At 43.8% G+C, this 13,365-nt stretch overlaps 1 protein-coding gene across 3 annotated transcripts in view; it reads right to left on the reverse strand.

Annotated features, from left to right (window-relative positions):
* The window catches only part of srgap3 (SLIT-ROBO Rho GTPase activating protein 3), a gene marked incomplete at its 5' end in the record, with an annotated part of 227,160 nt that overhangs the window by 71,678 nt on the left and 142,117 nt on the right, over nt 1-13,365 (reverse strand). For all 3 annotated transcript variants that reach the window (XM_084316103.1, XM_084316101.1, XM_084316102.1), the window contains 2 exons: nt 870-998; nt 10,175-10,360. In XM_084316103.1, the coding sequence (XP_084172229.1) occupies nt 870-998; nt 10,175-10,360 (315 nt within the window). The remainder of the gene's footprint in view (nt 1-869; nt 999-10,174; nt 10,361-13,365) is intronic.

Here is a 13,365-nt window from a genome sequence, read left to right on the forward strand (position 1 = left end):
TTCCCTCTTGATCAGACGGCTCGCCAGCATAGTGGAACCAGTAGGCTCCCCCCACACACATCCACCACACATCCACCAGTATAATCGAATGGCCTGCAGTTAAACAGGGATAGACGATAGGGGGCGGTATTTTCCCATCGGAGCTCCTAGAGGGGCTGCTGTACCAACGGGAGACTCGGTTGATGAAATATGAATTCAGATCGCTAATAAAAAAAATAAAACGACAATTCGCGCACTCAACGGGGGGCATGGAATACAGACATAACACGTCGTCGGCACTCAAAGTGTTAAGGGAAAGATGTGAAATTATAAAAGAACATGATTGTTTTCAAGAATAATTGCTGTATTGTGATTGTAATAATTGTGAATGAATAATGCAGAAACCAGACCATCTTGGAAAAAAAATTAGAAAAAAATAAAATAAAACCTATACAAATCAATGTAAAGATCAGAGCTACAGATAGATAAACAGAGAGAGATAGAAGAGAGAGAGAGAGAGAGAGAGAGAGAGAGAGAGAGAGAGAGAGAGAGAGAGAGAGAGAGAGAGAGAGGGAGACAAAGACAGACAGACAGCTAGAAAGTGATGGTAAAGAGGTTCAATTTGGGCAGCAGAACAGAGCAGTTTGAAAACAAACAGCCAACAGGCTAAGAAGGCAGAAACAGATGGCGAGAATATTACTGTCTCAATGTTAAAACCAACATTAGAAATGCCAGCTGAGACATGTAAACAAACACATGTGCCTAACGTGCATGCTTACATGTAAACAAACACATGTGCCTAACGTGCATGCTTACATGTAAACAAACACATGTGCCTAACGTGCATGCTTACATGTAAACAAACACATGTGCCTAACGTGCATACTTACATCTATCATATCAGAGACGTCGTGGATGTAGTATTTCGCAACAACAGCGTTTGTTGCCGCCAGGTTCAACAGATAGTCATTCCGGGCTTTTGTACATTTCAGCTTATTCTCAGAGTACTTGGCCTGCCTCTGGGGAAGGAAAGAACAAAAGGAAAGAAAAGGAACTTAAAACAAAAATACATCAGTGCATGACGATTAACACTATAGGGACCAGCCACGAGTTAACTCGTGTTTCAGTGCCATTCGGTGCCATGCGTCGTGGCAAGTTGTTATTGTTTTATTCCATATTAATAACGCTATTAACGTCCCCGATCGACTTGCAGGACCTACCCGCATATTTGATTTTCGAAACATGCAATACCGCCCAGATCCGCTTAGGGGCGCCATCGCTCCACTGCAGTATCATTGAGGGCGATTGAAAAAATTTTTTTTACTGTCTGTGGGCGTTTCATATGAGCCTCGATCCCAGCCGAACAGACTCCATCTTTGATCCCGTTACCGAACGCAGCCTGGAATAATGGGATTTATGATCAACCAATGGACATATCGATCTACCAGATTCCGATGACTAATGACGAAATGCTGCCGGTGATCTGCCGGATACTATTCCCCCAAATTACAGCTGGATTGGACATTGTTTTAAAACGCAACGTGATCGATCAGTGAAAATGGCTACGTGAACGCACACTGTATTACTAATCAATAATAGTAATCGGCGTCCCCCGCCACCCCCATTTCATCCATAGATGCTCTGTAATAGTCCGGATGCTACGCAGTTTGTTTTATTTCATTCGTATATATACAGCAGAAATGGCGTTTGATATAACGTGACTAGCCTTTAGCCTATTATCTAGCTCCCCAGAAAAAAGACTAGGCGAAAACTGCGATAAACCTTATATTCACGGTGCTATAAAATGACAACCAACAGATGGATTTTTATTTTCTTTAAGCCATTATGAAGGCACGGTTTATGCACTCAAGTGACAATGAGAATGGACAGATAGCAATACTATAAAGTATATATATAGCTGTTAGAAAGTACATCGGTTTGTTGACAAAGCGTTGTCCTCCAGCCATATATTACACTGCAAGCCGTGGTCGTCAATGTGTTAAGCAATGGTGGGAGTTTAATAACAACAATAGTCCAGCCGAAGATCTGGATGCATAGATAGATGCAGGATATGGAGAGATCTGGGGAAAAGGTCTGGGGAAGGCCGTCTCTAGAGAAGCTGCCTGGAGATAACAACATGTTAAATGACACAGGCAGGCTTACAGGCAGGTTTACAGTCAGGCTTACAGTCAGGCTTACAGTCGGGCTTACAGTCAGGCTTACAGTCAGGCTTACAGTCAGGCTTACAGGCAGGCTTACAGTCAGGCTTACAGTCAGGCTTACAGGCAGGCTTACAGTCAGGCTTACAGTCGGGCTTACAGTCAGGCTTACAGGCAGGCTTACAGGCAGGCTTACAGTCAGGCTTACAGTCTGGCTTACAGTCAGGCTTACAGTCAGGTTTACAGGCAGGCTTACAGTCAGGCTTACAATCTGGTTTACAGTCAGGCTTACAGTCAGGCTTACAGTCAGGTTTACAGTCAGGCTTACTGGCAGGCTTACAATCAGGCTTACAGTCAGGCTTACAGTCAGGCTTACAGGCAGGCTTACAGTCAGGCTTACAGTCTGTCTTACAGTCAGGCTTACAGTCAGGTTTACAGTCAGGCTTACAATCTGGTTTACAGTCAGGCTTACAGTCAGGCTTACAGTCAGGCTTACAGGCAGGCTTACAATCAGGCTTACAGTCTGGCTTACAGTCAGGCTTACAGTCGGGCTTACAGTCAGGCTTACAGGCAGGCTTACAATCTGGTTTACAGTCAGGCTTACAGGCAGGCTTACAATCAGGCTTACAGTCAGGCTTACAGTCTGGCTTACAGTCAGGCTTACAGTCGGGCTTACAGTCAGGTTTACATGCAGGCTTACAATCTGGCTTACAGTCAGGCTTACAGGCAGGCTTACAATCAGGCTTACAGTCAGGCTTACAGTCAGGCTTAACAATCTGGCTTACAGTCAGGCTTACAGTCAGGCTTACAATCTGGTTTACAGTCAGGCTTACAGTCAGGCTTACAGTCAGGCTTACAGTCAGGCTTACAGGCAGGCTTACAGTCAGGCTTACAGTCAGGTTTACAATCTGATTTACAGTCAGGCTTACAGTCAGGCTTACAGTCAGGCTTAACAGTCTGGCTTACAGTCAGGCTTACAGTCAGGCTTACAGTCAGGCTTACAGTCAGGATTACAGTCGGGCTTACAGTCAGGCTTACAGTCAGGCATACAATCTGGTTTACAGTCAGGCTTACAGTCAGGCTTACAATCTGGTTTACAGTCTGGTTTACAATCTGGTTTACAGTCAGGCTTACAGTCAGGCTTACAGTCGGGCTTACAGTCAGGCTTACAGTCAGGCTTACAGTCGGGCTTACAGTCAGGCTTACAGTCAGGTTTACAATCTGGTTTACAGTCAGGCTTACAGTCAGGCTTACAGGCAGGCTTACAGTCAGGCTTACAATCTGGTTTACAGTCAGGCTTACAGTCAGGCTTACAGTCAGGCTTACAGTCAGGCTTACAGGCAGGTTTACAGTCAGGCTTACAGTCAGGCTTACAGTCGGGCTTACAGTCAGGCTTACAGTATGGCTTACAGTCGGGCTTACAGTCAGGCTTACAGTCAGGCATACAGTCGGGCTTACAGTCAGGCTTACAGTCAGGCTTACAGTCAGGCTTACAGTCAGGCTTACAGTCTGGCTTACAGTCAGGCTTGCCTCCAGCTACTGTTTCTCAACACTCAGCACAACAGGCTGCAGAGCAGAGCACAGATGTTAACAATGAAGGGGCTATAAAGCAGGCTCCAGTGAGTATAGTGTGCTGCTCCAGTGAGTATAGTGTGCTGCTCCAGTGAGTATAGTGTGCTGCTCCAGTGAGTAGTGTGCTGCTCCAGTGAGTAGTGTGCTGCTCCAGGCAGTGAGTATAGTGTTCTGCTCCAGTGAGTAGTGTGCTGCTCCAGGCAGTGAGTATAGTGTTCTGCTCCAGTGAGTAGTGTGCTGCTCCAGTGAGTAGTGTGCTGCTCCAGTGAGTAGTGTGCTGCTCCAGTGAGTATAGTGTGCTGCTCCAGGCAGTGAGTATAGTGTGCTGCTCCAGTGAGTATAGTGTGCTGCTCCAGTGAGTAGTGTGCTGCTCCAGTGAGTATAGTGTGCTGCTCCAGTGAGTAGTGTGCTGCTCCAGTGAGTAGTGTGCTGCTCCAGGCAGTGAGTATAGTGTGCTGCTCCAGTGAGTATAGTGTGCTGCTCCAGTGAGTATAGTGTGCTGCTCCAGTGAGTATAGTGTTCTGCTCCAGTGAGTATAGTGTGCTGCTCCAGTGAGTATAGTGTGCTGCTCCAGTGAGTAGTGTGCTGCTCCAGTGAGTATAGTGTGCTGCTCCAGTGAGTATAGTGTGCTGCTCCAGTGAGTATAGTGTGCTGCTCCAGTGAGTAGTGTGCTGCTCCAGTGAGTATAGTGTGCTGCTCCAGTGAGTATAGTGTGCTGCTCCAGTGAGTAGTGTGCTGCTCCAGGCAGTGAGTATAGTGTTCTGCTCCAGTGAGTAGTGTGCTGCTCCAGTGAGTATAGTGTGCTGCTCCAGTGAGTATAGTGTTCTGCTCCAGTGAGTAGTGTGCTGCTCCAGTGAGTATAGTGTTCTGCTCCAGTGAGTGGTGTGCTGCTCCAGTGAGTATAGTGTTCTGCTCCAGTGAGTAGTGTGCTGCTCCAGTGAGTATAGTGTGCTGCTCCAGTGAGTATAGTGTGCTGCTCCAGGCAGTGAGTATAGTGTGCTGCTCCAGTGAGTATAGTGTGCTGCTCCAGTGAGTAGTGTGCTGCTCCAGTGAGTAGTGTGCTGCTCCAGGCAGTGAGTATAGTGTTCTGCTCCAGTGAGTATAGTGTGCTGCTCCAGTGAGTATAGTGTGCTGCTCCAGGCAGTGAGTATAGTGTGCTGCTCCAGTGAGTATAGTGTGCTGCTCCAGGCAGTGAGTATAGTGTGCTGCTCCAGTGAGTATAGTGTGCTGCTCCAGTGAGTATAGTGTTCTGCTCCAGTGAGTATAGTGTTCTGCTCCAGTGAGTATAGTGTGCTGCTCCAGTGAGTATAGTGTGCTGCTCCAGTGAGTAGTGTGCTGCTCCAGTGAGTATAGTGTGCTGCTCCAGTGAGTATAGTGTGCTGCTCCAGTGAGTATAGTGTGCTGCTCCAGTGAGTAGTGTGCTGCTCCAGTGAGTATAGTGTGCTGCTCCAGTGAGTATAGTGTGCTGCTCCAGTGAGTAGTGTGCTGCTCCAGGCAGTGAGTATAGTGTTCTGCTCCAGTGAGTAGTGTGCTGCTCCAGTGAGTATAGTGTGCTGCTCCAGTGAGTATAGTGTTCTGCTCCAGTGAGTAGTGTGCTGCTCCAGTGAGTATAGTGTTCTGCTCCAGTGAGTAGTGTGCTGCTCCAGTGAGTATAGTGTGCTGCTCCAGTGAGTATAGTGTTCTGCTCCAGTGAGTGGTGTGCTGCTCCAGTGAGTATAGTGTTCTGCTCCAGTGAGTAGTGTGCTGCTCCAGTGAGTATAGTGTGCTGCTCCAGTGAGTATAGTGTGCTGCTCCAGGCAGTGAGTATAGTGTGCTGCTCCAGTGAGTATAGTGTGCTGCTCCAGTGAGTATAGTGTGCTGCTCCAGTGAGTAGTGTGCTGCTCCAGTGAGTAGTGTGCTGCTCCAGGCAGTGAGTATAGTGTTCTGCTCCAGTGAGTATAGTGTGCTGCTCCAGTGAGTATAGTGTGCTGCTCCAGGCAGTGAGTATAGTGTGCTGCTCCAGTGAGTATAGTGTGCTGCTCCAGGCAGTGAGTATAGTGTGCTGCTCCAGTGAGTATAGTGTGCTGCTCCATGCAGTGAGTATAGTGTGCTGCTCCAGTGAGTATAGTGTGCTGCTCCAGTGAGTATAGTGTGCTGCTCCAGTGAGTATAGTGTGCTGCTCCAGTGAGTATAGTGTGCTGCTCCAGTGAGTAGTGTGCTGCTCCAGTGAGTAGTGTGCTGCTCCAGTGAGTATAGTGTGCTGCTCCAGTGAGTATAGTGTGCTGCTCCAGTGAGTAGTGTGCTGCTCCAGTGAGTAGTGTGCTGCTCCAGGCAGTGAGTATAGTGTTCTGCTCCAGTGAGTAGTGTGCTGCTCCAGTGAGTATAGTGTGCTGCTCCAGTGAGTATAGTGTTCTGCTCCAGTGAGTAGTGTGCTGCTCCAGTGAGTATAGTGTTCTGCTCCAGTGAGTAGTGTGCTGCTCCAGTGAGTATAGTGTGCTGCTCCAGTGAGTATAGTGTGCTGCTCCAGGCAGTGAGTATAGTGTGCTGCTCCAGTGAGTATAGTGTGCTGCTCCAGGCAGTGAGTATAGTGTGCTGCTCCAGTGAGTATAGTGTGCTGCTCCAGTGAGTATAGTGTGCTGCTCCATGCAGTGAGTATAGTGTGCTGCTCCAGTGAGTAGTGTGCTGCTCCAGTGAGTAGTGTGCTGCTCCAGGCAGTGAGTATAGTGTGCTGCTCCAGTGAGTATAGTGTGCTGCTCCAGTGAGTATAGTGTGCTGCTCCATGCAGTGAGTATAGTGTGCTGCTCCAGTGAGTATAGTGTTCTGCTCCAGTGAGTGGTGTGCTGCTCCAGTGAGTATAGTGTGCTGCTCCAGTGAGTAGTGTGCTGCTCCAGTGAGTATAGTGTGCTGCTCCAGTGAGTAGTGTGCTGCTCCAGGCAGTGAGTATAGTGTGCTCACAAAATGTTTGCCTTTCTGTTATGTATTAATTATTAAAGGATCACTTTGCTGATTTCCAACTGTGTCTCCATGTATTCATCATATTATGGCACGCTTGTATACATCAATGCTTTACAGTACGGAGTATATCAGAGGTGGCCTCTACATCAACAGTGAGGTCATTTTAAACCAGGGAAAGGAAGACTTTAGTAGGATGTGGGCTGGTGAATAAAACCTACTTCTGAGATACATACTGACAAGCGTAAAAGTGTATATACAGTATAAGCATGTCATACTATGATGAATACTTAACCCCTTAAGGCAGCGGTTCTCAACAGGGGTGCCGCAGAGAGCTGCCAGGGGTGCCTTGAGATTAAAAAAATAAAATAAATAAATCAATATTTTTTTTTTGATTACAGAAAATTAGCACTAAAGTGCTATCTGTTGCAGCTGCACTGTTTTCCATGAAAATACCATATTTGGATACGTTTTACCATTTCTCAAAATCGGAAAATCATTATTTAATATAACACAGAAAAGGATCACCAAGTTACTCTGGACAACATTGAGACAAAGCTTCCTGACACATCTCCATCCAAACTCTTGGAAGAACTCATTGAAATCTCATCTGATACCACCTGGAGAGCTAGTTTCAGAGTGTGGTGCTGAGTACCAAGTATCTCATGATGCAGCAGTTAAGGTGTTGATACCATTCAGCACCACATATCTGTGTGAAGCTGGCTTTTCATCCATGACAGCTCTGAAAACAAAATATAGGGCCAAGTTGAGCCTTGAGGATGACATGCGTGTTGCCTTGTCAAAGATCTCCCCACGTATTGACCGTATTATTAGCCAGCAGCAGCAGACCTCGCATTCAGCTAGAAATGTCCACTGAGTGAACGAGTGCTTATTTTCTGTATTTATTTATATTTTTTGAGAAATGGTAACTTGGTGATCCTTTTCTGTATTTAAAATTTTCTGTTTTTGAGAAATGGTCACACTTATCCAAATATGCTATTTTTATGGAAAAGTGTGCAGCTGCAACAGATAGCACTTTAGTGATAATTTTCTGAAATTTTATTTAAAGAAATATGCTATTTGATTTACTACTACAAGCAGTGTAATGTCAACAGTACTAAGCCATTTAGACCTGAAACACCTGTTAATAATGCATTATATAGCATGCATATACACACAAATGTGTTTCCCGGTTTCTTAAATAATTTTGAAAGCAAGCACTTTTGTCATCATTGTAGCAAAAAAGACAGGACCAGAAAAGTCTTTATCGTATGTAGGGGTGCCCTGGAATATTTTATTGAACACAGGGGTGCCTTGGCAGCAGAAAGGTTGAGAACCCCTGCCTTAAGGTACTGGGCCGAGATTAATTTCAGTCTAATTGTATATTTTCAGCACTATGTTTGTTTACCAATGATTGTTGGTGTTATTGGTGTTATTAGCGAAATATGAGTTTAAAGAATTCTCTGCGCATTGCATCAGAAACCGGATGATATAGATCAGCGGTTCTCAAACTACGGGTAATAAAAAAAATAAAAATACTCCGATCGAGTTTTCCACCCGGTAGCTGTGTGTATTTGCCATGTCTCGCCCCTTCATCAACGGAGGCCGACACACAGTATTCCAATACACATCTCACTACATCCTGCGCATGTATAATCGCGGGAGGGGGGTCTGGTCTTTTGTGTGTAACCTGGACTCGCAATGGATAGGTTTGTTGTCAGAAGCGGTGCCGGTTGGTCGCGATGAAATGGGCTCTGCACATAACCAGCTGCTATACCACACTGAAGTGAGATGGCTATCTCGAGGCAGAGTAATAAATCGCCTTTTTTAACTCAGAGAAGAAGCGCAGATTTTCCTTGCAGACAAAAACAACCGATTGGCAGAGAAATGTGCTGATAATGAGCTGGATTACGAAACTCCGTTAGTGACACTCCAGGTTAATCAGCGGAGATTTTGGGGTAATTCGTCTTTCGTGCGACGAGCTACTGAAAGTCAAGTTCACTGGACAGGCCCTTGCAAAGTTCTGGATATCAGTCCGGAACGAGTACCCAGTGTTGTGTAATGCTGCGCTGAGAAAGCTTGTCATCAACATACCTCTGTGAGGCCGGATTTTCAGAGTAGAGCGGATCTCCGTCAAAACGCACATGAGCGCATTTTCTTTTCATGTTCTGGCAACATATTTTGGCTAAATAGGCCTCGTTTTATAAATGTTTATATAGAAACAATTCCGTTGCTTTTGTTGGTAATATTCATTAATTTCATTGATAACATAGTGCTGCGATTGAATTTTCTAATAAATATGCATGATCAAATTCAACAACGTGTGCTTTTATTTTGATATTCCTTATTTCCATGTTGAAATTACGCAATACATTAAGTGTGGGGTTGTGTCCTAAAAAAGTATAAAAAAGTATTAAAAAGTTTGAGAACCCCTGATATAGATAGTGAGCTTCAACAGCTCACAGAATAAGGCCAGTCAAGGCACAACAAGAATGAACATTCATAGCATTTGTAGCAAGTTATAAATAGTGTTCATTATTTCATGTGCCAAACGGGATCTCTGAAGACGAGGAAAGAGAGAGAGAGTCTTTTGATTCCCTGCTTCTGACAGATAATAGGCTCTCATTTGAGGAAAGTCCAGATGAAAGTCCTGAATGAAATATGCATGTGTAAAAAATACACCACTCCTGATTACGGTATCAGATATCGGGCCGAAATACTAAAATAGGAAGCATCCGCATGTGAGAAGAAGAGCTGTTTGACATGTCACTAATAAAAGCAAAACAACCCGATTTTTTTTTTTTTTATTAATCTATTTTTCAGGTCAGCTCAGAATCTGTATTGACAGTGAAAAAGTGTTATCTGTGAATCCATACACATCATAGACATGTCGCTGAGTAGGGTGAGTAGGGTATAGTTAGTAGGGTACAGAGAGTAGGGTACAGTTATAGGGTACAGTTAGTAGGGTACAGAGAGTAGGGTACAGAGAGTAGGGTACAGTTAGTAGGGTACAGAGAGTAGGGTACAGAGAGTAGGGTACAGAGAGTAGGGTATAGTTAGTAGGGTACAGAGAGTAGGGTACAGGCCAGGGAGTGGGGTACAGGGAGTGGGGTACAGTGAGTAGGGTATAGTTAGTAGGGTACAGCAGGTACAGGGAGTGGGGTACAGTGAGTGGGGTACAGTTATAGGGTACAGTTAGTAGGGTACAGAGAGTAGGGTACAGTTATAGGGTACAGTTAGTAGGGTACAGAGAGTAGGGTACAGAGAGTAGGGTACAGAGAGTAGGGTATAGTTAGTAGGGTACAGAGAGTAGGGTACAGTTTGTAGGGTACAGAGAGTAGGGTACAGAGAGTAGGGTACAGAGAGTAGGGTACAGAGAGTAGGGTATAGTTAGTAGGGTACAGGCCAGGGGGTGGGATACAGGGAGTGGGGTACAGTGAGTAGGGTATAGTTAGTAGGGTACAGCAGGTACAGGGAGTGGGGTACAGTGAGTGGGGTACAGTGAGTAGGGACCCGTTCCACCACCCACTCACCTTCTCCTTCATCTTCTCGATCTTCCTGACAGAGCTGCGTCTCTGCGGGCGGTCCTCGTGGCGCAGTAGGTTGACGTTGAGGTCGCCGGACTTGCTGAACTGCTTCTCCTCCTGTTTCTCTGCGTCCTTCAGCTTGCTCTCTGCGCTGATGCTCTCCGTGTGATACATGTGGTAGGTCTTCATCACCTGTAGGGAGGAGCGGGAGAGAGGATATAAGGTTTACATCTTGGGATGCACAGATAGATACAGATTTTTACCTTCCACCCATATCAGGCGATGCCAATTGACTATATTCCATTGTTAATATGGTCAATACAGAGTGTTGTAAACTCTGTTCAAACAGTGTTGAGCTTTTCAGACATGCCTGTCTTCAGATAATCAAGTGGTGTCATGACTTTAAGAAATAAAAGGACATAATAATGAAATTAACTGAAATGTACAGTAGTTTGTTCTTTAAAAAAACAAAAAGGTCCTGGTTAGTGTTCCATTTATTCACTTAGCACGTGAACAACACACGCACAAGGTCACAAAAATTACATTGTATATCATCCATAAAATACTGCTTTATATATCGGTGCACATAGTTATACAGTAGTCATAGAAGTTACATCGATACTGTAGTACAGCAAATGGAGAAAGGAGTTTTGTGCTAGTCTGCCAGTGGGTTAAATATGTGTTCTGGGTTTGTCACACCACAGAAAAAGGTGTTATTAACCACCAAGCCAAATGTGAATGATTAAAATCACTAATAACTATAAGACCCAGCTCAAAAAGAACTCATCTGGCTGCTCAGACCATGTCAGATTGTTTCTGAATGTGCTTTACCCAAATATTTTAATATATTAAATATAATTTTACATGCTTGCTTATATATATTATTCTTTATATTTTCTATGCAATAATGGATTGAGTAATAATGCAGTTGTCTTTGTCTGCGATCCATGCTAGTGAACACATCATCAGTATTCTCATCAGGACCACAGCCAACCATGAATATGCATAGGTGGGGCCACTGCTGTGCTGGGATTCCTGGGCCAGAGAACATTGAGGAAAGGACATTAAGTGCCTCTTCCTCAGGAAATTACATGAACTAAACCTTTCTGTTAGGCACTAGGGATGTGCAGAGACGTCAGTATCTGTATATGTATCTGTTGAACCATCAACATTTTATCTATATCGTAAATCGGAAGTGGGTGTGGTTTACACCCAGAAGTTGTAAATATATATATCCTTTTTTGCAACAATTATTGTACAATACAAGATGGGAAGAGGTGTAATCAAATTAACAAATGAACATTACATCAAAGGAAGTCATGTTAAATCAGGCAAATGTATTTTCTAATTTAATATTCATTGGAATTGCAATCGTTGTGCCTTCAAAGCATCAAATTGATTTAATATTTGTCATATAATTATTTCATATTGTAAAAAATATTTACAACAGTAATAGTATACATTCACTTTTTTGCCTGCTAAATCATGTGTGTTCTATTGAAGCAGCTTGTAGACTGATATGTAGGCTGCCCATACGTTTTTGTTGTTCTCCAACAATAAAGGTTAATCTAATCGAATCCAATCTACTATTTGTGTGATGTTCTGAAAACAAAATCAGCTTTATAGAGCAGAAAAAGTTTAAGTATGATACTTATGAACGTCGGAAACTAATCATTAATATTCACGAGTCTCCTACAAATTTGCCCATATTCAAGATTTTGTTTCTAATAGATATTCAAGATATCAATCATCTAATGGGTTATTCATACATTTTTATATTGAATTATAAATAGCCTATATGAAATGTGTGGGCTGTTTAAACGAGGAAGGAGGAGCGGATACCGCCTGGTTCCAATAACATAATTTTCTTATAACGTGTCTGATCGTTAAACTGACATGACCACCATGTCCACCGCCAAAATATACTTATATTCCTTCGTTTTTTCTTGATTTGGAGTCATGAAAATATTTTGAATAATATTTGGAAGGGTGTGTCTGGAGAACAAAAGTATGGGGATGTGTGTCAGTATCTCTGTTACCAGTAATTGCATTTGCGACTTGTCATACCAGGACAACCCATGAAAACTTTTGAACAGATAAATTATATCTATATATATATATATATATTCCTGGAATTTACGTAATTGAAGGCTGCTCTTCACGTACATGTACCGTAGGAGAGGAGAAACGGGGAGCGTGCTTGGGATGTCTCCAAAGGCATGCACACGGATATGATAAATATAATTTATTTCACATGCAACTCATGATGACGATTTAAGACAAGCTTAAGACTAGCTTTCTCTAGGCTTTTGAAAATGTAGGGGAGACCTTGCTCAGCATGGACCAGCTGAGATATGAGAGACTTTCAAACTTACGAGAGAGATACGAGACTTTTCAACTTTCAAAATATGATTACTAATATGTCTGTGGGTCCAAACTAAGAGACAGGGCAGTCCTACAGGTAATTTTTTGATGGCAGTCATTAGGGATGGGTACCTTTCACATTTGAACCGATACGGTACCGGTATCGGTACCTGTGAATCGATACGGTACCCAACGGTACCTTTTTTCGGTACTTTAGTCTCTAAAAATGTAATCTACCTACCTCAGTGGGAAAAAATATCCAAACTGTTATGGTTTGAAACCGACCCCAAACGCAAACGGCACAGAGAGAGTTGTTTCAGAGTTAGCCAAACTCAAGGGCGTGTTTATTTACTGAGTAACAAGAATGAATTAGGTGGTGAACAGAACAAACTGGGAAACAGGCATGTGAGGAATGTTTGCTGCTCTGCAGCTTCTCCCAGAAGGTGATGTTGTGGAATTTGTCCGTGACGTCTGAGCCGCTCTGCAGATCCTCCCAGCATATACTCCGGATGGAGGCGGAGAGGGAGAGAGAGAGTCCGAGTTAGCTCAGCGCACAATTGAAACCGACAGGTGACTGGTGAGGTGAATTGTCCAAACAAATAATCCAAGTGACAGATCTTCGGTGTGAAATACACAGTGAGCAGTGTCCAGAGTGAAAACAATTAGGTAATCCAAACGTGTAATTCCAACAGACAAAAAGGTGAGAACAGTATGAAAAAAAAACAGGATCTCTTCGGTGCTTTACAAACACACAAAAAACGATAGATCCAAAAGACTGTTTACAAAAACTCACCAGAGCGCAACGCGTAAAGCGGGCAGATCAAACGAGGCGG

This window comes from Notolepis coatsorum, assembly GCF_963971535.1.
Source record: "Notolepis coatsorum genome assembly, chromosome: 6".
Lineage (NCBI taxonomy): Eukaryota > Metazoa > Chordata > Actinopteri > Aulopiformes > Paralepididae > Notolepis > Notolepis coatsorum.